Genomic DNA, 25,332 nt, shown 5'->3' on the forward strand with positions numbered 1-25,332 from the left:
CATAGTTCATACCTTTGAATTGGGTAAAATATCTCTCGTATATCTTTTGGCTTGGTTCATATATTGATCACATTATGAAAGTAGGAAGAGTCTGTGTGAAAGCAAGTAAGAGATTTGGAGGTATAAAGATTGACTTATATAAAGAAAGCAAAGTGAGAATTGATTGATGCCCTTGTTCTAATTGATTATCAAATTGACCAGTTCTTAAGAAGAACCACCACCAAATAGCAAACCCTAACAACAATGAAACAACAACACCCAAAACACCAGCTACAATTATAATTATCAAATTTCTCTTCTTCTTACCACCATAGTTTGATCCAAGAGGACCACCATATGGAACATCAAACTCATCATCTTTGGATGAAGAAGATGAAGAACAGGAACCTCAAACTTAGGTCGAGTCAAGAAGAAGATGATTGTAAGAAGAAGAAGATGATTCGAAGAAGAATAAGATGATTTGAAGAAGAAGAAGAACGGGTAGAAGAAGAAGAACGGGTAGAAGAAGAAGAACGAGTAGAAGAAAGAAAAAAACCTAAATGTGTTTTTAGAGAGAGAGAGGGAGAGTTTTATTAAGTAAGGGTATTGTGGGAATGATAAAGAAAAAAAATGACCTTAATAATAATTATCAATATTATTTTAAACTTCACCTATTATTACACATAATATTGTGGTAACTTCTACCTAATAGAAAAAAGTCTAGGCTTTTTTAGTTATTATAATAAATTTTTAGACCTAAACAACCATTTTCTATTTGATTTATGGGAACAATGAACATGATGGGTGGTTTGACGTTTATTAAAACTTAGGAAGAACTATTAAGTACTGTGGTGGGTATTAGAAAGTGATTCATGGAAGTGAAATGTACTTGTAGATGTCAGATTGCTTGTCTGTTAGATGCACCAGACTGGCAGGTAAAGTAGAGGATAGGCCACCCATCATAAACTGCCCCGCATAAGTGCCGGTGATTGTGCTACTCTGCCCCGCAGCTAATAAACCAATAGCCCAAATATAAAGAATTGGGAGCAACCCTACTCCAAACTTCTCTTCTGTATATTGTCCAGCATTTACTAGGTCAATACTATTAGCTTTTTCAGTACTATAGAATCCCTTTGCAAACACCGTAGTCACGAACAAATTGATCATAAAAGAGATTGGAAGAGCAATAGTTGACTCAATTGTGTAGTAGTTAAGAGCCTCTTGAACTCGACCTTTCTTTACGATATCGACTGTTCTTGATTGGACAAGAGCCGAATGAAAAAACACATTATGAGGCATAATAACACAACCAACAACACCCACGGCTTGTCGTATGGTTCTATAATTATGCGATAATTCATAAAAGTAATTTTGGAATGCTTGTTCATTTTGGGCTGCTATATTAATAGAAAAATGAATTGGAAATTATAAGTTCAATTTTATGTTCAATATTGTCTAAAGATCTCATTAATAATTAGAAATTTTTTGATTTTCATTAGGTATAATTTTTTAGGCTGCAGATTGTTAATTATGCTTTATGAACATAGAAAACATAGTTCATAAATCTATGATAACCAAATGTTCAACAATCATACTTCAAAAAACGTTTTGGGATGTTGCTTATTGCTGTTTAGGTTGCTATGGAGCAACCATTGTTTAATTTACAAGCTCATTTACAAGCATTGGTTGGAATGGATAACCAAATGAGTAAACGCGAGTATCCTCGATTCATCAAGAATGAAAAAATTCTCAAGATCAAGAAGATTCGACATTCAGTAAGTATTACTTAAATTGAAACAAATTTCATCTAAATTGGTTACATTTAAACATATTTCATTTAAATTGTTAACTCTCAACAGATCGCATATCTTAAGGGCGACGAAGCAGAAGCGGACAGAGGCTCTAAAGGGAAGGCACAAATCACTCGTCATGTTAAAGAAAGTCAGACTGAGTTGAAGAAACTTCTCAAGAAGCTCCTGGAAAATGAAGACAAATGGGCGGCCTTAACAATAACACTGAATTTGCAAGAGGTAGAAACAGTACTGAAGGCTATTAATAATAGCCATTAAGCCTTAGAGTATGTGAATTGCTTAAACTCTTGATTTTGGCGCAACTGATTAAATTTGAAGTTGTTTAGGCATCTCTCCAACTCACCTTTCTCTCTCTCCACCTCACATCTCTCTTTCCACCTCACCTATCTCTTCCCCGGGCGGCGACCTTTGAAAAACAAAAATTATCTCCTCTCTCTCTAAATACTCCGGGGAAGGACCCTTCGTCGGAGGTCTGTTGAACCAGGCTTTCGAGGTCTGGTTCAACAGATCTGAACCAGATCTTCAATGGCGTGTTGAACCAGACCTTCGAAGGTCTGTTGAACCCTTCGAGGTCTGGTTCACCAGATCTTTTCGATATGGTGAACCAGAACTCCGGCGAAGGGGAACCCCTTCGCCGGAGTGTTTAGAGAGAGAGAGAAGAGAGCAATATTTTTTTAAAGGTCGGGTGAGGTGGAGAGAAAGAGGTGAGGTAGAGAGAAAGAGGTGAGGTGGAGAGAGAGGTGAGGTGGAGAGACAGAGAGGTGAGGTGGAGAGAGAGAGGTAAGGTGGAGGGATGCTTTTATTTTAAAAATATGTTTAGGGGAAGGGTAGTTATGGCATTTACCTTAAAAAATAGGGGCATATTTGAATTTATGATAAATAGGGGGCCAAGAAGGAAGCTAGTCACAAAGTAGGGGGCCAAATAGGAAATAACTCAAAAATTTATTGTGTTATAAATGTTTGCCCCATGTTGTAGTAAAATTGGTTGTCATATCAATTCAGGAGGAATGTTTTATCTCTGTCAAAGGTATACAACTCAAGAACCATCTCATTTTGAGGAACTATGACAAAATATTTTCTTTATTTTCCCATTTGACATTACCAATCAAAATATTTTTAGCAAAATATTTACTTCATTGTTGCTTTTCTTTTGGTATTTTCAGGGAAGAAATACTCAAATTTTGAATAAGAACACAATAATGGTTTGCTTGAGTTTTTGTTCATGTACTTCTTTGTGGAAGGGCTTTTAGTTAAGGCACTTTGAGATGAGATAAAGAAGCTCATGTAGTTTCTTTCCTACTGATTCTTTCACAAAAGAGACATTTTTAAATGAAATTATAAGAAAAAGATTTACAATTTATAATCGAGGAGGTTTAGGTTTCAACTTTTCTCTTTGTGAGCATATATATCTAATTTGTAAAACTGATCATTCTAAATATATAGAGAACCTATGGCTAATTAAGTTAATTATACTATTTGCTAAAAAAAATGAACTAGAAATGTATGAGGATTTTATTTTTATTTAGAACATTAAAATAGGCCGCGGCTTTGGGGAATAAAGAAAATTCTCCGGGGAATAAATTCTCGAGGAAATCCAGATGTTTTTGAAAATTCTCCGGGGAATAAATTTTTATGGGGAATACAGAATACATTTTTTTGAAAGTTCTCCTCCACCTCATCACCTCTCTCTGCCACTTCATCTTCTCGACACCTCATCATCTTCTCCGACGAAAGTCGCCGGCCGGCCAATTTTCCGTCCGGCGACCTTCAAACATAAATTTTTTTTTTTTCTCTCTCTCTCTCTCTAAATTTTTTTTCTTTTCTCTCTCTCTAGAACAGATCGAGAGAGAGAAGGTCTGTTTGAACATTTTTTTCAATTAAATCATTTCTTATGGGTTCTTGAATGAATTGGATATTGAATATCCCAAAAGAACAAAGTAGTCCTAGATTATTAAGCACTTGGTTTGGTTATCTCATAGCGAAAGAGTATTTCAACAAAGTTTGTATTTCTACGCAACAAATACCAAAAGGTAACACTAGCTTTGATCCAATCCCTGATTATTCAAGCATTGAAAATCACTATATTTCATTTTCAAGGTAAAAATTGAAACCTTAGTTTCCTATGACAAAATCAACAAAACAAATTATAAAGATTTAATTCTAATTAAAGCAAAGGGTTAAAGAATTCCGAATACAACCCTAAATTGTCAATCCTATTAACTGTTGTAAAAGAAGAAAAGAAATCGAAAGAGTTTCTTACTTTCTTAGAATAGCAATCGTGTTATCAGCCGAATCAACAAGAGCAACACTTGTTGATTCACCGATCCGCTGTTTTTGCGAATCATCAATAGCCAAGACGATCGGAACAGACATGTTGACGATTGAACCGTCGTCAAGTCTGATCGAATTGAAATGAAGGGTTTGGAGAAACTCAGACTCTCTCATGAATCCATAAAGTGGACTTGCCCATCCTTCACTTAATACATGAACCCATTCAAGATCTATTCTTGAAAGTTTGATTCTAGGTATTAAAATCGCTTCTTTTTTCTTCTCATCTTTCTGATCTTCCTTAACAAAAAGTTCAACTAATCTCCCACCATCTGGTTCAATCAAACCAGAAGAAATCCTCAAATTTAGAGAGAGAGAGAGAGGAGAGAGAAAATTAATTTTTTTTTTCTTTTTATGTTTGAAGGTCGCCGGCCGGAAAATTGGCCGGCCGGCGACTTTCGCCGGAGAAGATAATGAGGTGTCGAGAAGATGAAGTGGCAGAGAGAGGTGATGAGATGGAGGAACCTTTTTTGTAGCATCTTCTAAAATTAGAAGCCCCTTAGCAATAAAAAGAAACATAAAAAGTCAATCTTATTTGATTAGTTTTAAGAAAAGTCTTTATTCCCCGGAGAATTTTCTTTATTCCCCAAAGTCGCGGCCTTAAAATAAACCATAAAATTACATTTATTATTTTAGAAGACCAAGAGATTCTTCTTGAGACTTATTATTGAAATGTTTTTTCAAGTTTGGAAGATATAAAAGCATACCTTAAATATATTCTCCGCAATTATACGATTGCATTAGAATATGCCAGAATGAACGAAATAATTGAAATTTAGTTTGTGGAGAATTTGCAAGTTTTGTGTAAAATTAATTTATTTGTTAATACGTTTGGAACTTTAAATTATTAACTGATGTTTTTCTTGACAATGATTGAAATTTGAGTTTCTGGTAACTCCGTTAGATGATGAGTAGGGCTGGGAAAAAAATCCGCAAACCCGAAACCCGTCACGGGTACCCCGAGTCCGTTAGAGCTTGCGGGTACCCGAAACACGAAGGCAGGTTTAGTTCGACCGACCCGATGAAATCAACGAGTTGGGTACGGGTTTTGAAGTGCTACACGGCATCCCGCTCGATAATCTTTACCCGACATAACCCGCTTAATAATATCATCCCTTTATACGATATGCTTGCTTGTATGTATTTATGTATGCATGTATAACATATATATAGATATATTTTTTAAGTATTTGAAGTGTATAATATATATATATATATATATATATATATATATATATACATATATTGTTGTCCAAGTGCGGAGTGCCCTTGACACAACATTGTTAAGAGAAACTTAACTAAACTTTAGTTTCGATAAGAATTTTCGGTACCATCGAAATAGAAATATTTTCGTCATTTCAACCGAGATACTTTAAAAATTTGGTGAAAACCCGATACGCGACCGCCCGATACCCGAGAAATCCGAAAAGTTTGACGCACTTGGACGGGTTTTGGACACTAGGATTTTTTAAATAACCCGCCCGATTAAACCCAAAATCCCGAATGGACAAAGAGTTTAAAAGCCTGACCGACCCGATCCGATGAATGACATGAACCCGACCGGCCTGACCCGGACCGATTCCCACCCCTATTGATGAGTGACTAGACACTTCAATCGAACATAAGGAGAAATTAAGCTTTATAAGTGGTAGTTCAAAAGAAATACCATGAAAACAGATATATTTTGTATGCCTCAAAAGATGAAAAAAAAAATGATTTTTCACATCATTAATTTTATGTAGCAGTAAAAATAGAAATAAGGAATGGACAGATTGACGTTAATAGGAAATCCTAGCTAATAAGAAGATCATAAAGATTCTTATAAAATAATGAAAAACAAAATAAAACCTTATCATTAAGAATTTCGAACTCTCTATCAAATCCAAATGAATATTTATATTTTTCTTTGTCTTCTAGATATTCATTTAGTTTTTGCTTAGTTTGGTCTTCATTTTGATTGGAAGTATTACATTGTTCATGTGAGTGTGAATTTTGTATGTGCCATTTTTTGTGTTTTTTTGTAATTTTATATGAGTCTGATTTTCGTCGTACCGGAGGCACGGGCTATACCTAGTATATCTATTATATAAAATAGAATGAAGAGTGATGACTAGGACAAACCTTTTGACAAACCAAAGACAAACCCGGAGATAAATCTGGTCGTCCGTGTCAAATCTAATCGTTAAAAAATTTATACGTTAAAAATAACTTCAAATCTAACCGTTAAAAAAGTAACCATTAAATCTCACCGTCAAAATATCCCGTGCAAATAGACAAACCCAAAAATAAATCTGGCCGTCCGTTTTAAATCTAACCGTTTCAAAATCTAAAGCTCAAATCTCACCGTTAATAAAATAACTCTTAAATCTCATCGTCAACATATCCCGTGCAAATATACTTACATATCCCGTAACTGAAATCTCAACGTAAACATATCCCCGTAACTGATGTTGGGGGAAAATTATTTCTGAAATCAATCTTCCAATTCCTATCCCACGATCTTCCATTTCCTAACCTAAAATTTCCGTAACTCCAAAATGAAAATTTTCTAACGCCAAAATAATGGATAATCCCAAAGGATTATTCGCCACAGCTCAAAAATGAAAATTTCCGTAAGTTTCTGAGTTCTGTTATTAGTTGTTTCACATTTGATTATCGAATATTGATGAAAATGTTAGTTGCACACAACCTATTTGACATAAATCCTCAAAGGATTATTCGCCACAGCTGAAATTCATTAGTGTTAGATGCTATAATGCTAATCCCTTTAGTGTGCATGGTTTTCACTGTTCAATAAGGTCCCAAAGTGGAGCAACCATACACTATGAAGTTAATTCTCAAAGGATTATTCCCTACAGCTCAAATTCATTAGTGTTAGATGCTAATCCCTTTAGTGTGCATGGTTCTCACTGTTCAATAAGGTCCCAAATAAGTGAATGGTTGTCTCTTTAGTGTGAATGGTTGTCCCTTTACAAATAAGTGAATTTTATTAATCTGGGTTAGATATTTTTTCATTATGAAATTAGTGAATTTGATTAATCTGGGTTAGATATTTTTTCATTATGAAATAAGTGAAGTTAATGTCTTTGAAAATAACCTATTAGTGTACATTTTCAAGAAATCAATCGTACACCCCCTGTTAATGTATTTGCACACAACCTGTTAGTTTCTCTTTAGTGTGCATGGTTGTCTCTTTACAAATAAGTGAATTTGATTCATCTGGGTTAGATATTTTTCTATTATGAAATAAGTGAAGTTAATGTCTTTGAAAACAACATGTCAGTGTACATTTTCAACGAATCAATCGTACACCCCAACACAACCTGCTTGTGTGCGTGGTTGTCTCTTTATATAAATCCCGAAAGGATTATTGATGAACATGTTAGATGCTCAAATTCGGTAATGTTGTTGTAGACTTCCCATTGTTTTTCAAAACTGTTCAGGGACAAACCTTTTGCCAAACCCAGAGATAAATCTGGCCGTTCGTTTTCTCAATTATACTCTTATGTTTATATTAGTTTAATTAATTAAATAAGTACAGGTTTGGTCCATCAATTTAAGATTTCATGTTATATCTATCTTAGTCTTTATCTCACTCTCAGTAAACATAAGCTGCCATATGTTTATCAAAGTTGTTTGACATGGTTTATAGTGTTATGCTCAATAGTGTGCATTTGAACTTTCTTATTGAAGTGCTTTCAATGTTTTCTAAAAAAATTTGTGGCTTGAGATGACTTTCCTTATAACTGTATCAAAACTTTGATCCTCAAAACCAAATCAATCTCTGTAAACATAAGCTTGAGATGACTTTCTTATTGAAGTGCTTTCAATGTTTTCTAAAATAATTTGTGGCTTGAGATGACTTTCGTTATGCTGTATCAAAACTTTGATCCTCATAAGTTTGGTCCATCAATTTAAGATTACATGTTATATCTATCTTAGTCTTTATCTCACTCTCAGTAAACATAAACTGCCATATGTTTATCAAAGTTGTTTGACATGGTTTATAGTGTTATGCTCAGTAGTGTGCATTTGAACTTTCTTATTGAAGTGCTTCAAATGTTTTCTAAAAAAAAATTGTGGCTTGAGATGACTTTCGTTATAGCTATATCAAAACTTTGATCCTCAAAACCAAATCAATCTCTGGAAACTCTTTCCTGTAGTTTATTACATACAACTGCATATTGATGTTAATGAACTAAACAATCAGGCCAGAAAGAAGTAACAACTAGATGGATAAGCTAATCTACAGTCTAACTACTCTTTAACAGGGTCGTGCTTGGGGGCGTGCGGGCAGGGCGCCCGCACTGGGCCCCCAAATACAAAGGGCCCACTTTTTATTTCTTATAGACGCCACTAGTATAAGAATGACAGATATCTAGTCTAAACAAAACAAGCAGCTAGCATAATTGGTCAGTGGAGCGGCATTTCATGTGGTAGACGCGGGTTCGACTCCCACAGGCCCCAATTCCCATTTTTATTTGTTTTCTTGGTTAGGATATATAGGCCCCTTGCTATTGTGTTTGGTACTAATTTGAGTAAAAAATTGAAAACTCTCTCTGTAATTGGGCGCCTTAAACTGTGCTCGACATCGATTTGGGTACAAAATTGAAAATTCTCTCTGTAATTGGGCGCCTTAAACAACTATAAGGGAAAGGGACTCTATAATAATTAGGTGCATTGATACGTAATCAAGATAAAATAAATAAATCTGTCTAATCGGTGATTGTGAATTCTTAGACTAGATTTCCAATAGAAAAAGAAACTTTAAAATAATTTTTTTCTTACGACTACTTTCGTCAAAATGCTAGTGTATTCATTTATGATTTCATCTATCGACTAATGAATTATCTTGTATTTGTTTATTTTTTTTTGTAATTTTTTATTACACGAAGGACCCATGTTCAAATTTCGCACAGGGCCCCCTGATTCTCAGGCACGGCCCTGCTCTTTAACATGATAGCGCATTAGCATTACAATGTCATAAACACCTTGCATGAGTTCAGGGCACCTAAGGATAATTCATAATTTTGGAGCTAATTGATGTTATATAGCATTTGTTTTAGCGTTTCTGTTCAATGATTACAAACTATATATCTTATACAATTTTCGGAAAATATGAAATTAATAAATCACAACATGTTCGATAGAAATCCCGAGAGAGCTAACATAGTTGTGAATACTTTATTCTTTCATAGTTTTGAGTTTATTGTTTCTAAGTGTTGACTATAGAAAAATTTCCAGGCAAAAAAAGTTTTGAATACCTTCATAGTTGAATTTTTTCTAAAGTTAACACTTAGAAACAACTAACAATCACCTACCTCTGGCTAAAATTGACCTTGGCTATATCTTTAGATGTTTATGTGGTGGCTAAAGTTTGGTAGTGACTCTTATGTGCTGAAGTTGGATTATTTGAATTTTTCTGCCAAAATTTATCCATTGATCATAAGAGTTAAGTTAGTATTACGTTTGGATAGGGAGATTTTTGTTTTCATCTATTTACCCTAAAATTATATAAGTGGTTACCACGTTGTCTTAGTCTCATGGTTTACTATGCTATTGTGTACAGAGGGATCAAGAAAGGATTGTCACATGAAAGTGGGGATGAAGTCATGAAAAGACGATCATGCGAAAGAATTGCTCATTAAACCCTTCAATTCAACACGTGAGATAGATACAATTAAATATATAAAAAAATATATCTATAAAGGTGAAGATCATACAACTCTGGTGGTCGAAGCGGCAGACGAGATTAAACAATAATTCAACTGTATTACTTTTTTTTTTTGTAATAAAGTCCTTTACTATAAATATCAATTTATGAAAATTTGATATTTTTATCTTCAATAAGATTATTTCGATTCTAATTACTGATCATGTATTGGGAATAAAAATTGGTATGTTTTCTATGGGAGCAGAGTTTTCTATGCGGAGGACAATCGTCCTAGGTTACACGTCATTAATTGTATTGTCTTAAACATGTAATTGGTTTCTCCATTTCCCATTTCAGATTTCCATGAAATCGTAACCTTAGTTTAAGTCATATAAAACCTTATATGATAGATGATTTCATTAACACGAAGCACGATAGTTTAGAAATGAATAAATACAACATACGAATACAAATGGGGTGCCTTACACCTTTAGACTTGTGACAAATAATGTATCAAACAGATTCAGCCGTGCCGGAGGCACGGGTTATACCTAGTCTATTATATAAAATGCAATGTTTTTTGCTGACTGGGACAAACCAAAAGATAAATCTAACCGTCTGTTGTGTTTTTTCTCAGATATTAGCCATTAGATCTCTTACCTACCTAAAAAAAACACAATTCGTTCACCCACTCGCTAAATCTATTATATAAACGCATGATAAATTTTGACCGTTCAATTTCCACAGTTAAATCTCAACCCTTAATTCTTATCTCAAATTATAACCACCATCATAAAATTAATGACAGATTAATTTTATACTAATGACCATTTTCACAATTTATTATCTCCATAACTTTTTCAATATTAATTGTGTGTTAGGTTATGAAAACATAACCTTTAGATCTTAATCCCTAAAATCTCCTTAAATCTTAACCCTTGATATCTACCTCATAACCTCTCTATCTCCATAATTTTCCAAAAAATAATTTTCTTTCGGTTATAAAAGAAGAAGATGTAAAAGAATATTTCAATTTAAGTAATACTTACTGAATGTCGAATCTTCAATTTAAGCAACATCCCAAAAATAATAATCTAAATACTCCAGCGAAGGAATATTTAAAAGAATATCTCCCTCAGTGGGAGCCCAAGGGAATTACATACTTGACTAAAAGGAGAAAGGATCCAAGAGGGAGCAGAAGCAAGAGTTGCTAAGGATGCTGAAAGGGATCAAAGTCTTCTTTTCGACACTGATCTAGGTAGAACTCAATAAGCGTTATTATGTTCTTCTAGAAACATCTAAGTTTTAAAACATTGCTAAATTGACAAAGAGGTTCTTAGAGAACCAAGAGCATTAACAATGATACTATAGGCTATAATCAAAGGATTCAAAGAGGTCAACTCATGTTTTGTTATTGGTCGAATTGACATAAGACACATGAAAGAAGATCCAATAGTATGGACTTCTGAGTCTGAATGATTTTGGAATCATAAGACATATGTGAATTTTGTTCAACAGGGCTATTGGACAAAATCACCTTTTTGAAAGGGAGACATGGCTAGTAAACTAATAGTCTTCGTACATATAGATGTACGTAAAACTAGTAATACACTAACTAGAGTTAACCTGAATCCACTTGACGTAAATATAAGTCATTCGATTGGATCGAGATGATGAATATTTTAAATCAAAATTTGATGACCATCAAAGAAGTTGAGAAATAGTTTCTCACCTTGCTCCACAAACACATCATATGGGTGATGAGTCTAGTGGGGGTAATCGAACATGTTAGACATGAGTCGATAAATGATGGGTTTAGGCCAATCTTCTGAACACTTTCAGGGATATATTCTCAAACACGGTCGTCCATCCTAACTAACCAAATTTCGTCAAAAGCTGAAAAGACACCATAAGAGTATGAGTTTGAAATGGTTCCAAAGTAGTCTTTTCTTAAGGTCTAATGATATGAAAATAACGTAAATGGTTTCCGAGAACCGAGTTTACTTATCAGACATAATATTTCTTTATGGGATAAAGAAATATTAGGGGATTCTTCCACAAGCAATCAGAGAACAAGGTGGTTGTTGCTTGTGGTGGTGTCTTCCTTGAAATAAGAGTTATTTCAAGAAGACAGGTGGGAGAAATATTAGATATCGAAGAAATTTGATCTGAGCAACAAAACTGACAGTGATGTACAAATGTCAAAATTGCGGTTCCTATCTATTCAGAGCCAATAAACATGGAAAGAGAGGTAGAGATGGAAGATCTCGAAAATCCTCCCGCATAAAGCGAATTAGATTCGCAGGAGAACTCTCAAAGAGTTGAGAGCGTCTCAAAGTTGCTCACATCCCTTATAGACCTTGAAAGCTCATAAATTTGTCTCAGAGGATGGACATCCGGCTGAAGAAGAAAATGAGCTAGCTACACAAAAGGTGTGACGGAATCACTCCGAAACATGGCTTGGAGCCATATGATCAGAATGGAATCGATATCTGAAATCAAGTTTGGAACTTGGGCTATTTTACTTAAAGGAAGGGTTCCTGTTAAGTCCAAATAGGTTTTTCAAAGTGAAAAACAGACAAGGATGGAAACATTGGTGTTTCCCAGAGCATGACTAAAAAAGAAGGTCACAAAATTCATGGTATGGACCAGGAAAGACCAACCCTCGTGTCACAATGCTAAAGACCATAATGATCTATTACTAGCCAGAGAATGTGTACATGACACATTCAGGAGGAAGTTAACTCTTCTAAAGCTAGTGAAAATCCAAGCTTCAAAATCCATCGAGGGATTAAAGCGGGCAAGTAGGAGTTGGAATCTTCGATTCAGTAGTATACAAGAGTTGTTTTCTTTGGGAATGAAGAGAAATCTTGAATTTAAGAAGTTCAAGAAGGTTAGTGGGAGTGACCCAGTTTTCTTCGGTCCGGTATGTAGACGACATACTACAGATAGAGAACAATATTCTGATGTTGAAAACAGTTTAGAACTGACTCAATAAAAGGACCACACAAAGGTGAAATGCTTTTGGGCACCAAAGAACTATGGAGATAGATTAAGAAAGTGATAAGACTTGTTCAAGAAAAGTCTTGAAAAGTCCAAAGTGAAAGACTCAAAAGGAGTATTTCTACCCAAGTCTCATGACACACTGCTTAGCAAGATTCAGAATCGAAAGGATTCTGATGAGCAAGCACGCATGAGAAATATGGTTATGCAAAAGGCATAAGATCGGTCATGTGGGACATGATTAGCATTCACCTCGACGTTGCAAAGTACTTGGAGTATTTATGGTCGTCACCAATCAAATCTATATAAGCTGATCTGGATCGCACAATGTACTTGAGAAGAACTTGTGAGATCTCGGTATGAAAATAAAAGGTTATAACGTCATATGTTGCAAACTTCCAGAATAAGATGACAATCTTGACATGGAAGAACAGTAAGTTGGAAAGGTTCCAGGCAGAGACTGTTGCAAACTTTACAAATAAAAAAAGTAATTAAAACTTGGAAAGTTTTAATTCAGTATGAAAATACTGAAGATTATCATAGGGATGATAACAAGCAAAATCCATATAGATTTAATCTATTAACTAAATTGTCACCTTAGACTAAGTATGGAAACAATACTAGGGTCATAGGCATTAAGCTTTAAGCTTAGACAAGTAAGATTGAGGGTGTAAGAGTTACACGGGAAGGCGCAATATTACAAACTCTTATTATCAGAAATAAGTTAATTATTTCGTCATTAAATAATGGTTTAGTGTTTAATTGACAGTCCAAAAATAATAAAGCATTCCAAGTAGGTTTATCACATGCATGACCTGGTAAATGAAACCCTACTAAGTGAACTTAGAATAGATTCATTATTAAGTCCCTAGTCCAGGTCATTGCATAGACAACAATGACTCATGAAGACTAGCATGTGCGATTGACTGATGGCACTGTTTCATGGGCTATAGGAATATAGTATTCAAGTCAATTACATGAATATGGAGAATATACACTGGATAACCCAAACATGAGAGTTCTTCGAAAGTTGAAAAACGTCATGAACCCTCATAGGCAAGATTGGATAAATTCTTTAAACATGAGTACTCCACTCATCTTATGTAAGGAATGCCGAACTTTGGTACCGTCAAACGCCGTGCCGTAAAAGGAGGCTATAAAGGCGGATTACTGGGGAGACAAGATAGACATGAAGTTAAGTGGGAGTACAAGACTGGATGATGTCTCCTATTAAGTTAGGATAAGTATCTCCGGGCCACTTGAGGAGAAGCAACTGGAAAATGTGTGGGCACACTCAAATGGATTAATGGTTAATCATTTGCTTTGACAGTTGTTCTCTAGATCAAGAAAGTCTGAAAGGTATGACGTATTAGATGAGATACGAAGAGACATGGGAATCGAGCATTGCACTTGTTCTAAGTACAAGTGCGAGACTGAAGGATATATCCGTTCGGTCTGAAGGATATGTCCTTCCGAAGGAGTGTCCTTCGACCAAGATGGCAATGCGATCAATTTGTCAGCTGACCATAGTGTAAAGATCATCCAGTCTGGGCGTTCTGCTAGAAGCCAACTACGATCGATGGATCACTTCGGTGATTCGCGGCTAACATAGACCGGATCCTACAACGGGTTACACATAAGAGTGGTAACTTGATCGGAGAGATTTGACTAGACGGGAATAGGCTAAAGATGAATTAGATCCAACTAAATAGGCCGAAAAGGTTCGAATAGAGATTCAGAACAAGATAGAAAAAACCGGGCTCAAAAGGGGTGCCCGGAACAAGGCTCTAAGGGTCGGCCATATGATGGCCAACCAAGATAAGTGGGGCGGCCAGATAAAGCCCATAGTGGGCTGCCCTGGCCGGCCACACTAAAGGGAATATATTTTGGTGATTATCTTTTGGGTTATTTCCCAAATGGCCCCCAACTTTGTGACCAGTTTCCTGCCTGGCCACCTAGATTAGCTAAAATACCCATATGACCCCCTTTTTCCGTTATCTTTAACTTTCCGTTACTCTCTCTCCTCGATCTCATTTTCTCTCTCTGCCACATCATTTGACCACGCCACATCATCATCTTCTCCGACAGTGGTCGTCGGCTGGTCAAATTTCTGGCCGACGACCTTCAAATTTTTTTTATTCTCTCTCTCTCTCTAAAAAATGATTTTTTTTTGTTTAAACTCTCTCTAAATCTACATATTTAGAGAGAGAGAGTGAGCAAACCCACAGACCTCCAATGGGTCTGCTCACTCACTCTCTCTCGAGATCTGTAGGGAGAGAGAGAGTTTAAAAAAAATCATTTTTTAGAGAGAGAGAAGAGAGGGAATAAAAAATAAAAAATTTGAAAGTTGCCGGCCAGCGACCACCGTTGGAGAAGATGATGATGTGGCGTGGTCAAATGATGTGGCAGAGAGAGAAAATGAGATGGAGGAGAGAGAGTAACAGAAAGTTAAAGATAACGGAAAAAGGGGGCCATATGGGTATTTTCGCTAATCTAGGGGGCCAGGCAGGAAACTGGTCACAAGGTTGGGGGCCATTTGGGAAATAACCCTTATCTTTTCTGTGACCGGAAAATAGAAAGACCTAATTTGAATATGATTCTATTAGGGTTTCTCTATATAAGAGTCATTAGAGAACAAAAAATGTGTGGATTTTTCTCAGGAAGAAAAATTATACATTTCTCTCTCTCTCTCTCTCTCTCTCTCTCTCTCTCTCAATATAGAGCTAATGGAGAGAGAGGATTGTAGAGAAAAAGCTCTCGTTCTATCAATCTAGTCAAGAAGAAGGGTTCTTCTCAACCTTCTATTAAGTTCTAGCAAATTGAAAGGAAGGGAGATCAAGTCAACCTACTCGGTGTCTCAAGTAGAGGAGCGGCACTTGGAGCTTTGGATCTTCACACGCGATTGGAAAGGTTCGTGAGAAAAACGCGGTAGAGGTATTTATTCCCTTCTAGTTCATTGATTAGTTCATGCTATATGATCCTGGGTAATCTAGTGTTAACATATGATATTTGAGATTCCGCTTAGAATACTAATTAGTAGTGTTTTGGATACACACAAAATCCTACAGGGTTTACCATAGCTAGATTACCAAAGGGGTTTCACTTTATTTATTATCTTGGGACCAAAATACTCACCTAAACTCAGCCAGTATGTAATACGAAGTGTTATGTAATAATCCTAAATATTGTCTTAAGCCAATTCATTGTACATGAAACATCCATTTCGGATCAAAATATTAGAGGAAATGTAACAATCAACTGTGTCGGAAAAAATTACATAGAGCTACTGCCAGTGAAGGTTAAACTTTTTCAACGGTCTCTGTAACAAATTTGAACATAAAGGAGCTCGTGCTAAATTACTGTGAAAAAGTTGCCGCTCCTTAGACTAATGTAACGAGATTTCATTCGCATGAACCCGATGTATTGTAACACATCAAGTATGTTAACATCGGAATTTCATCAATCAAGTTATCTACAAAGATCGTTAAGATTGAAACTCAGAAAATTGACGTAGGGATTTCATCAGACAAGTAATTTCCAAAACACCAGATAGATTAGAACACATAAACTTAATATAGTAATTTCACCAAACAAGTAATCTTCAAACACTAGAGAGATTAACTCAGAAAATTAACATAGGAATTTCATCAAACAAGTAATGTCCATACACCAGAAAGGTTCCACCGAAGTAGGATAGAAATTCTAAATTGCTTACTCGTGAAAAATCTTCTGCAATTTCGTTTTTATTTGCAAATCCACAAAAAACAATCAAAATACTAAAGCAAATTAACAAAACCTCAATTAACAATTATCAAAAATTGAAGCTCAGAAAAACTAATGATGAAGAGCCCTAATTGAGAGCAGTTAACAATTAGAAATTGGAAATCCAAAGAAAAAGATGTATAGAAAGAAACAATACTTACTTGGGGGTAATTGGTAATGAGGAAGGGTATGAGTTTTATAGAAAGGGTGACAGTCAATGACCTTGTTGTAGATTGAAGAAAATGATTGAGGAAGATTGTAACGATCGATTTGTTCACGGGAGTCAATTGATGATGAATAAGGACGTGTTTTTTGTAACGAAAGTCTTTAATGGAGGAAGAGGAAGGATCATAACTTTGGAGGTTTTGGGCGATTAGGTGATATATACAGAGTGAGAAAAAGGTTTTGGGAAAGGTGTTCTTCGTCTCACTCAATGCTGCACGGTCCAGATGATCTCATTTAACGGTCTAGATTAAGTCTAGGTGTATTAAGTTTGTCCTAGTCAGCTCTCATTAATTTTGTCCCAGTCAGCATAAACTTGTTCTGTTTTGTTATATAGATTTTTATGAATCATTGATGGGAGATTCACTTATAATGTCGTAATTTATATGGACTATTTAGAATGTTAAGCTCTTCTGATTTTGAATCGTAATTGAATTTTTTAAGTGATTGATCATAACAAAAAATCAGTTAATTTTGACGAGATTTACCCAACTTAGTATGGTAGAAATTTATTGAACGAAAAACATAGAGCAAAACCAAGTATAAGTCTGAGCAACTTTATTCGTTTTGTTATTTTAGACTATTTAAAATCGTTACTGACAATAAATAAAATCAATTCTTACAGCTGATATATGAAAAATACGTTTCCAATTAGATAAATGGACAACGACATTGAGAAAGGTTGTCGTCAGTGACCCATTCTGCCGATTGAAAAAAGAAATTATTAAAGTCGTGGCCCCCTTTGGTCACAAATTGGGGACTAAATGGTAACGGTTACATCTTGACTACCAAATTGGGATCCTGGAAAAATATGAGAGCCAAACTTCCCATTCGTCACAAATTGGGGATTAAATTGAAATTAACCAAATTTCTCAATATCTGACACAATGTCACAATCGAAAACAAAACACACAAAAGAGCTTCAAATTCCCGGGAATACAGAGCAGATCGCCTCAGGTCAGTTTCTCTCTCTCGGGTTAGGGTTTCAGAATGTTTTTTTTTTTTTGATGAAGGGAGGGTTTCAGAATGTTGGGTTCTTCAATTTTAGGTTTGAATTTCGTATATCTTACTTCCAAATTCGGATGCTCATAAAAAAAATTTCAAAATCTTTGCAGATCGGGTGGACGAGTTTCATCTCAGAACTTCACTCTACATTTTCTCTCGAGGGTTCCATCTTCACTTAGGGAGTTAGGGTTTCATCGGCTTCTTGTTTCATCTTCACTCGGCTTCTTTACTGGGGTTGCACAATAATATAGCATTTGAGGGTTTCACTCACTTTCTCTCCTCATCTCAGTTAGGGCACGACTTCCTTTCTTCATCAGAACAGCAGCTCGGGTTTGAACAGATCGAGGGTTTCAGCTCGGGCCGGGAAATCAGCCGGGCATAGCATCATTGTTGAACATCAAATTCTAGGGTTTCACTAGAACATAGATTTGCTTCCTGCTCTAAGCTCTTTGAACCCTAATTGAACAGTCTTTCGATTTTCAGCTAGTCTTGGGTTTGAGGTTGTGCTACATAGAAATGTCTTTTGATCTAATATTAAAATCGTCTTGTGGTGGATGTGGATCGACTACGGATTTGTATGGAAGTAATTGCAAACATATGACACTCTGCTTGAATTGTGGGAAGAAGATGGTTCAGAATCATGCTAAGTGCTATGACTGTGGTTGTCAAATTACCAAGTTGATTAGGGTTTGTTAAACTTTGTTGTTTTTCTTTCATGGGTAACATTTAGATTCTGTTATTTCAATTTAATTCTGCTTCGATGAATTTAACCCAAGTTAGGTTAGCTAAATTTTGCATCTGTCTATCTTAATTCCTTGATATAATACTTCAGAATGCTCAAATTCTGGCGTTCTGATAGATTTCTAGTTATTGAAATCAGGGATTGGTAGTTTTGATCATCAACTTATTGCAGATTAAAATTCCAAAGCTGTTTTTTGTTTATTTTGTTTCGTCTTGTCAAAGTTTGCCTTTTTCGAGTTTCGCTTTCTGATTCTATGATTAAAGTTATACTGTTTGTTGTTTGATGGTAGGAGTATAATGTTCGATCATCTACTGCCAGCGAAAAGAACTATTTCATTGGGAGATTTGTCTCAGGACTGCCTAGTTTTTCTAAGAAGAAAAATGCTGAGAGTAAATGGTCTATGCAGAAAGATGGACTTCAAGGTCGCCAAGTTACTGATACCTTGCGGGTACTTATTCTTTTTCTTTGTGGTCTTCGTGTACTAGTTTTCGAGTCTTGGTAGTTTTAGTTTTTGAAGATTGTATGTGAAATAACTCCGTTTTAGAGTATTTGTTGTGTTGTGCTCATTTTACTTAATGGTCATCAGAAACGGGAAGACGTGTTAATAGATTTTAGATGGTTAGGATTATTTTGAGCAAATTGTTGGAGAGAGAGATGCCATGAAGTTAGACGATCCATTTTCACATTTGTAAACGAATGAAGTGAGAATAGTATGAATGATGAGAACCTTTGTCATATGCAGTTCTATACTCTATGTGATCTATTTGAAAAGAAACCTGCAGATCCAGATAATTGTATATTATTCTCTTTCCCGTATCTAACTTGCCTCATTGCTGGAAATCATTAAATAGGAGAAGTTCAAGAATAAGCCTTGGCTTCTAGAAGATGAGGTGGTTCAACTTCAATATCACGGTCCCCTTGAGGGTGCACAATCTGCAAGTTATTATTTATTAATGATGCAAGGGAAGGAGTTTGTTGCTATTCCTGCTGGTTCCTGGTATGTATAACTTAACATGTACTACATATCTTATGTTGGACTTCTCTTTTTGGTGCTTACATCGTGCCAAATTGATTGATTCAACTTAGCATTATTCGTCTGTTTTTAAAGTTTCAATATTAAATTTTATGTCGAAGTAACCTGTGTAATTTGTAAAACTATTAGGTACAACTTTAACAAAGTTGCGCAGTACAAGCAACTTACGTTGGAGGAAGCGGAAGAGAAGATGAAGAATAGAAGGAAGACTGCAGATGGATATCAAAGATGGATTATGAAAGCTGCAAATAACGGACCTGCTGCATTTGGTGAAACAGAGAAGATTGATGAAAAAGAAACAGGTGGTGCTACTTCAAGAGGAGGACGTAAAAAAACAACTGGTGACGATGATGAAGGCAATGTCTCTGATAAGGGGGAGGAAGATGAAGAAGAGGAAGAGGCAAGGAAAAGTAGACTCGGACTTAATAAAAAAGGTGGTGACGATGACGAAGAGGGTCCAAGAGGAGGTGATCTTGATTGGGATGACGATGATGTTGAGAAGGGTGAGAACCAACATTTAATTAAGATAATTATTGTGGTTGTTCATTGCAAGCAATTTTGTGGTCCTTGATACTGCATTTCATGCTGTGAACAAATGGAGGCTAGGAACCTAGGACAAGATTCATTTTTGTCCTACAAGTACAATTCTATTGTAGTCTTCTCTCAATAGCACAAACATGTCTCTTTCACCCAAATTTCATTACTTGTCCTATCCTAGTAGTTCTATAGATATGAGTTCAGCCATGCTTCTGCTTGCCTTTTTCAGTAATTCCATGTTGTCAGGTTTTATCTTCCATTAACTTGAGTGTCTTTAGCCAAGAGGAACCTTTGCTTTAGCTAACCTTCTATGTTGGTGTTTTTTTATTTGTTTGCATACATGATATGTTGGACTAGTTCTCGATGTTATCATAACTCATAACCATGCATAATCTTTGACGAAATTGGTTTCTTTTTGAGGCTACCTGTTTCGATGTTATCATTAGCTTATATCCATGCATAAATATTGCACTACTGATTACTTGATAATCAGTAGAATAAAATTCTGTTTCTGAGGGAGTTGCAAGTCTAATTTTCTTATTCTTGTTGCGTCACAGGTGATGACTGGGAACATGAAGAAATTTTCACAGATGATGACGAAGCTGTAGGAAATGATCCTGAAGAAAGAGAGGATTTGGCTCCAGAAGTGCCAGCTCCTCCAGAAATTAAACAGGTTTATTTCCATTACAAGTCTATCATGCATTATTTTATCAGATCAGTTACTAAATTCTTAGATATGCCTCTTGGTCATCTTGGCCTATTGGGGTCATAAAAATCCACGGATCCGGAAACATTTCTGATGAGATGTATTACTTGTAAGCTACTTTTCTTAAAATGATTATTTTCTTTGATTGTGATGTACCCTGCGGAAACGATGGACTACCCACTATACTCACCGTAACTCTATATTGCGTATTCCAAGAGAATGTGGAAAACTGTATTTATTGGATTTAACGTCTTACAAAATGTATAGTTTAATAAAGCAATTCTCCTTTTGATGTTTGTCAAAATGGAAGGTGATTTTGTTCTTTCTTGGGGTACTGTAGTCAGATTTGGAAGTTGTGACGTTTATTGAATAATTAATAGGAAGTACATAATTATTTTGTTTGGGAAATACAAATTTGTTTCTGTTTGAGGAAATATGGTGGTTTGTATTGTCTATATCTTCTAGTCTTGTGTCATTATATAAGTGGTTTAAACCAGCCATTACTTGTTTATGGAAAACAAAAACCAGTCAATGACTCGTAAATCTTTTGCTATTACTATCGATTTCTTAGCTATCTGGATAGGTGCATGATGTTATATATTATAACTCTGTCGTTTTCATAGAAGTGTTATGTTCATGTATTATGTCATTTGTGGACATCAGCATTTGATAAGTTTTTCTTACTGGATATTAAGTATGCCCGTCATATCCTATCACCTGCTTGCAGGATGAAGAGGATGAAGATGAGACCAATGAAGAGGAGGGCGGTGGATTGAGTAAATCAGGAAAGGAGTTAAAGAAACTACTTGGACGAACAGCTGGAATGAATGATTCAGACGCCGAAGATGAGGACGACGATGATGATGTAAGCTCGTTTGATGTACCCATGAATACTTGTTTTCACAAAATATGACTTTCATACTGAACAAACGAAAGCAAATAAAGAAATATGAAATTCAGAAACCACATTTCATATATAAAGTTTTTCTCTTACACTTTGATTTCCTTTTCCTGTCTATTGGATGTAATAGGATGATGATACAAGCATGTCACCTGTACTTGCCCCGAAAAAGAAGGATGGACCAAAAGAAGAACCTGTTGACAATAGTCCATTGAAAACACCTGCTGGAAATGCTAAAACACCATCTACTTCCAAATCAGCCAAGTCAAAGAGAAAATCAAGTGGTGATGATGGTAAAGTTGGATCCACGAAAAAGATCAAGACAGAAAATGTAAGTTACTGCTTGTTAACAAACTGAAATTACTCGTCGACTAATTTTTAAATTCTTTATGATTTAATATCTATTGCTGTTTTGGCTGGCCAACAGATTTAACATTTTTTTGCCTTTTCAGGAATCAAAATCTTCTGTCAAAGATGGAACTGCAGCTACTGCCAAAGGTACAAACGCTGCTTCAAAAGGTTCATCCTCGTCATCAACAAAGACTACTCCCGCCGCAACGTCTACTGCTCCTGTTACAGAGGAGGAAATCCGGGTTGTTTTGTTGCAAAAGGCTAAAGTGACAACACAGGATCTTGTTGCGAAATTTAGGTCAAGACTCAAGTCATCTGAGGTATGCTTTTTCTAAATGTTTCCAGTAAATGATCATCCTACTATCTGGTCAGGGTTTATTAAGTACAAGTACTTAGCAATTAAGGTCACTTTCTTTTATCTACACTGTTAAAAAACAAAGTAAAATAAGCTTGCAAATAACCGTCTTTTGATCAAATTTGTGATTTAGCTAAGAAAAATTAGTTAAACTTTAATCTAATCTTTTCGCTGAAAGCGTAGACTAGTCCTATGCTTTTTCCCAAGGTAAGCAATCTCGTATTTAGTGTGGATTTATGCTGAATTATTGATATGAATAGGAAATTGACGCATGAGACCAACCTTAGCAGACATATTCGTAGCTCACTAGTAACTACTGTTAGGAGTTCTTGGAACAAATATCAAACAGTTTAGTGATTGTTAGCTTCCGTCAATCAGTTTACATTAACTAGGTTTATAGAAGGTGAAAGAAGAGATGGTGGAAAATAGTAGTTTTGCGAGTAACCCGATTTACTGTTATCGTAAAGGCTTTTTATGTATCACTAGATGTGTTATCAGTTTCTTTCTTTTGGATTGCATGTAATAAGTTAATTCCTAAGTAACACTGTCTATATTGTTGCAGGACAAAGGGGCTTTTGCTGCAATACTAAGGCGAATATCGAAAATACAGAAGACAAACGGAGCTAGCTATGTGGTGTTGAGAGAGAAATAAGACTACAGTCAGCAGTCAGCACACAGATATAAGCTTCTTGAATGGCTCTCTCTTGAGCTAAGCAAAGAAATACATCATATGACGATCTATTGAGGTACCAAAAACAGTGAAGCGATATTCTAGGTTAAGGTTTGCTCTTGTAGGAAGATTAGAAGAAACCATGGTCGCACTTGTTTGTTTGGAAGAGAAAACTGTTCTTTGTTTGGAAGAGAAACTGAATTGTCTAGTCGGTATCAGGGATTTAGCTAGTATATTTTGGTGATTTTGCGTGTCTAGCAGAGTGTCTTGTCTTTTCAAGGACATTTACAAAACGGTTGGGAGAAATGTCCGAGGTAGGGGTGGGAATCGGTCCGGACCGGTCGGTATCGGACTCTAACTTCATCGAACCGGTCGACTCGGACATAAACTGTTGGCGACCACCTATTTACTCGGGCGGACTCGGACGGTCACTCTCAAGAATTCTTTGTCCATTGACCGTCCAAGACCGTTTATTTTACCGGTCCAGTCGGACACCGGACGGTCTCGGTCCGGACTTTCCAACAAATTTACTTAATTTAGAACTTTATTTTTATTACCACAAACAAAATTACTTACAAATGAAGATGTTTAGCCCAAGAAATCAAAAGTAAATATAAAAAAGAAAAAACACAGTTGATCATCATTTGACAAGATATAATTAAGCCATGCACTAATGTTTGGTCTTCCAGAGGACTATATAACTATAGCCAACGATCATCATATATTCATATGTCTATAAAATTCAACGGTCAACTTCTAAAAATGAGGACAGTTTAGTCGGTCAACCTATTCGGTCACTCGTACCGGTCGGTCAGCGGTCGGTCCTTCGACATAGAATTTTGACCGTGACCGTCCGCCAATTCTTTTGGGCCGGTTGGACACTGACCGTTATGACCATCGAGTGTCCATGGACACTTTTTATCTCGGTCGAACGGGTCGGATAGCGGTCTTCCGGATCTTTTTCCCACCCCTAGTCCGAGGGCCCGTTTCATGAGTCGATAAGGGCGCGAAAGCCCATGGTTGCTTGATGTAGGGCTGAGCTTGAACTTGGGGCATTGGGATAGAGTTTTTGTATGTGCCCGATTTGATCTCATCTTACTACTGTAAATTTTTTTACTTGATCCAGCCTGTTAACATCTAAATAACCAATGGGTATTTGGCCTGATTTGATGTCTACTCTTATTTTTTTTTTTTAGAGAGATGTCTACTCCTATTCATTCCATGTACAGGCAATGATTTTCGGGTGTTGGCTTTTTTTTTTTTTTTTTTTGTTAAAAATTTGGCTGTTCCCTTTCACTTTACAATTGTAGAAAAGAAGTATACAGCAAATTACCGGTTTAGACATGCTTTCTTAAGTAATAGTTAATGAATAACAAGGGGGTAAAACTTGAATTTGGAAAAATAAGGGATTAGGTAAATAGTCAGAGATGAGATAGGGATTTGCCTACTAAACTGTAAATTTCAAAGGAACTGATAAAATTTACCAACTCTTCAACTTTTCTCTTGATTTCTGCCTCTCAGAAATTTAGAAAATCAAGATTGACTTAGGTGCTGTTTGCTTTTTTATTTTTTTAGATCTGAAATCTGAATTGGTCGCTAATTCAGATTTCAGATGTTTGTTTTTTAATTTGATAAAATCTGAAAATTATTCTGAATGGGTTAGAGGTCTGAATTGATTTTCAGACTTCAAAACAAGTCTAAAAGGTAAGCCTAATGTCTGAAATATGTTTGATGACGCTTTTACCCCTGTAATAAAAAAATCCAAGTCTCATTTTAAAGAATTTCACTACCACCACTTGCAAAACATCCACCACCGGCAAAACCACCACCACCACCTGCAAAACATCCACCACCGGCAAAACCACCACCACCACCCATTGAATTATACCTTTCTGTCACACTGAACCATCTCTGCCACCTGTTGTTTATCATTTTAGGTCTATCCAATAACTCAACTTCTTTATCTAAAGAAGAAGAAGACATTAGTGGTGGTTCTTCTGCTACTAAATTCCAAAACCTAATGGTGTGTTTGGTTGCAGGATTCCTAACTAAGATTCATATCAAAAGTGAAATTTGGTAGGAATCATGAATCCTTGGTCTGTTTGGCTACCAAGAATCCTCGGACTCTTGAATCCTTAAGGATTCATAATTCCAAAATTTGTATTGGACCAAAATCCCACCCTACCCCCTAGGATTTGTTAGGATTTTGGATTAATGAATCTAAATTTCAAACTAAAAATCAACAAAAAAATATTTCCTTCTACAAAATCATTA

General features: G+C 35.8%; 2 protein-coding genes and 1 pseudogene across 3 annotated transcripts in view; 1 reads left to right on the forward strand and 2 right to left on the reverse strand.

The window, feature by feature from the left end:
* LOC147537746 (uncharacterized) overlaps nt 1–25,332 on the reverse strand; it is a 98,675-nt gene that overhangs the window by 43,590 nt on the left and 29,753 nt on the right. The gene's annotated exons all lie outside the window — the stretch shown is intronic.
* On the reverse strand, nt 850–1,278 carry LOC147537748 (metal transporter Nramp2 pseudogene; annotated as a pseudogene).
* Nucleotides 17,531–24,220, forward strand: LOC147537749 (transcription initiation factor IIF subunit alpha-like). Of its 2 annotated transcripts, none has more exons than XM_086643246.1 (11): nt 17,531–17,715; nt 17,874–18,450; nt 18,795–18,953; nt 19,357–19,502; nt 19,668–20,041; nt 20,633–20,748; nt 21,509–21,646; nt 21,813–22,013; nt 22,135–22,353; nt 22,951–23,372; nt 24,039–24,220. In XM_086643246.1, the coding sequence occupies exons 2-10, from the start codon at nt 18,280–18,282 to the stop codon at nt 23,038–23,040; spliced, it is 1,614 nt and encodes a 537-aa protein (XP_086499372.1). In that variant the 5' UTR covers nt 17,531–17,715; nt 17,874–18,279; the 3' UTR covers nt 23,041–23,372; nt 24,039–24,220. The 2 variants fall into 2 exon arrangements, with proteins under 2 accessions (XP_086499372.1, XP_086499373.1); XM_086643247.1 differs by having other exon boundaries at nt 17,650–17,715; nt 17,899–18,450.

Source organism: Eschscholzia californica, unplaced genomic scaffold (assembly GCF_041429995.1).
Source record: "Eschscholzia californica isolate CP2 unplaced genomic scaffold, dmEscCali1.0.p SCAF_5, whole genome shotgun sequence".
In the NCBI taxonomy this organism is placed as follows: domain Eukaryota; kingdom Viridiplantae; phylum Streptophyta; class Magnoliopsida; order Ranunculales; family Papaveraceae; genus Eschscholzia; species Eschscholzia californica.

Bases quoted from the DNA above. Each gene is read 5' to 3' on its own strand.
- LOC147537749 (XM_086643246.1), top strand. From the start codon at position 18,280: ATGTCTTTTGATCTAATATTAAAATCGTCTTGTGGTGGATGTGGATCG. The intron at 20,042-20,632 runs GTGAGAACCAAC...GTTGCGTCACAG, and splicing joins TGACGATGATGTTGAGAAGG to GTGATGACTGGGAACATGAA. The intron at 22,354-22,950 runs GTATGCTTTTTC...ATATTGTTGCAG, and splicing joins CAAGACTCAAGTCATCTGAG to GACAAAGGGGCTTTTGCTGC.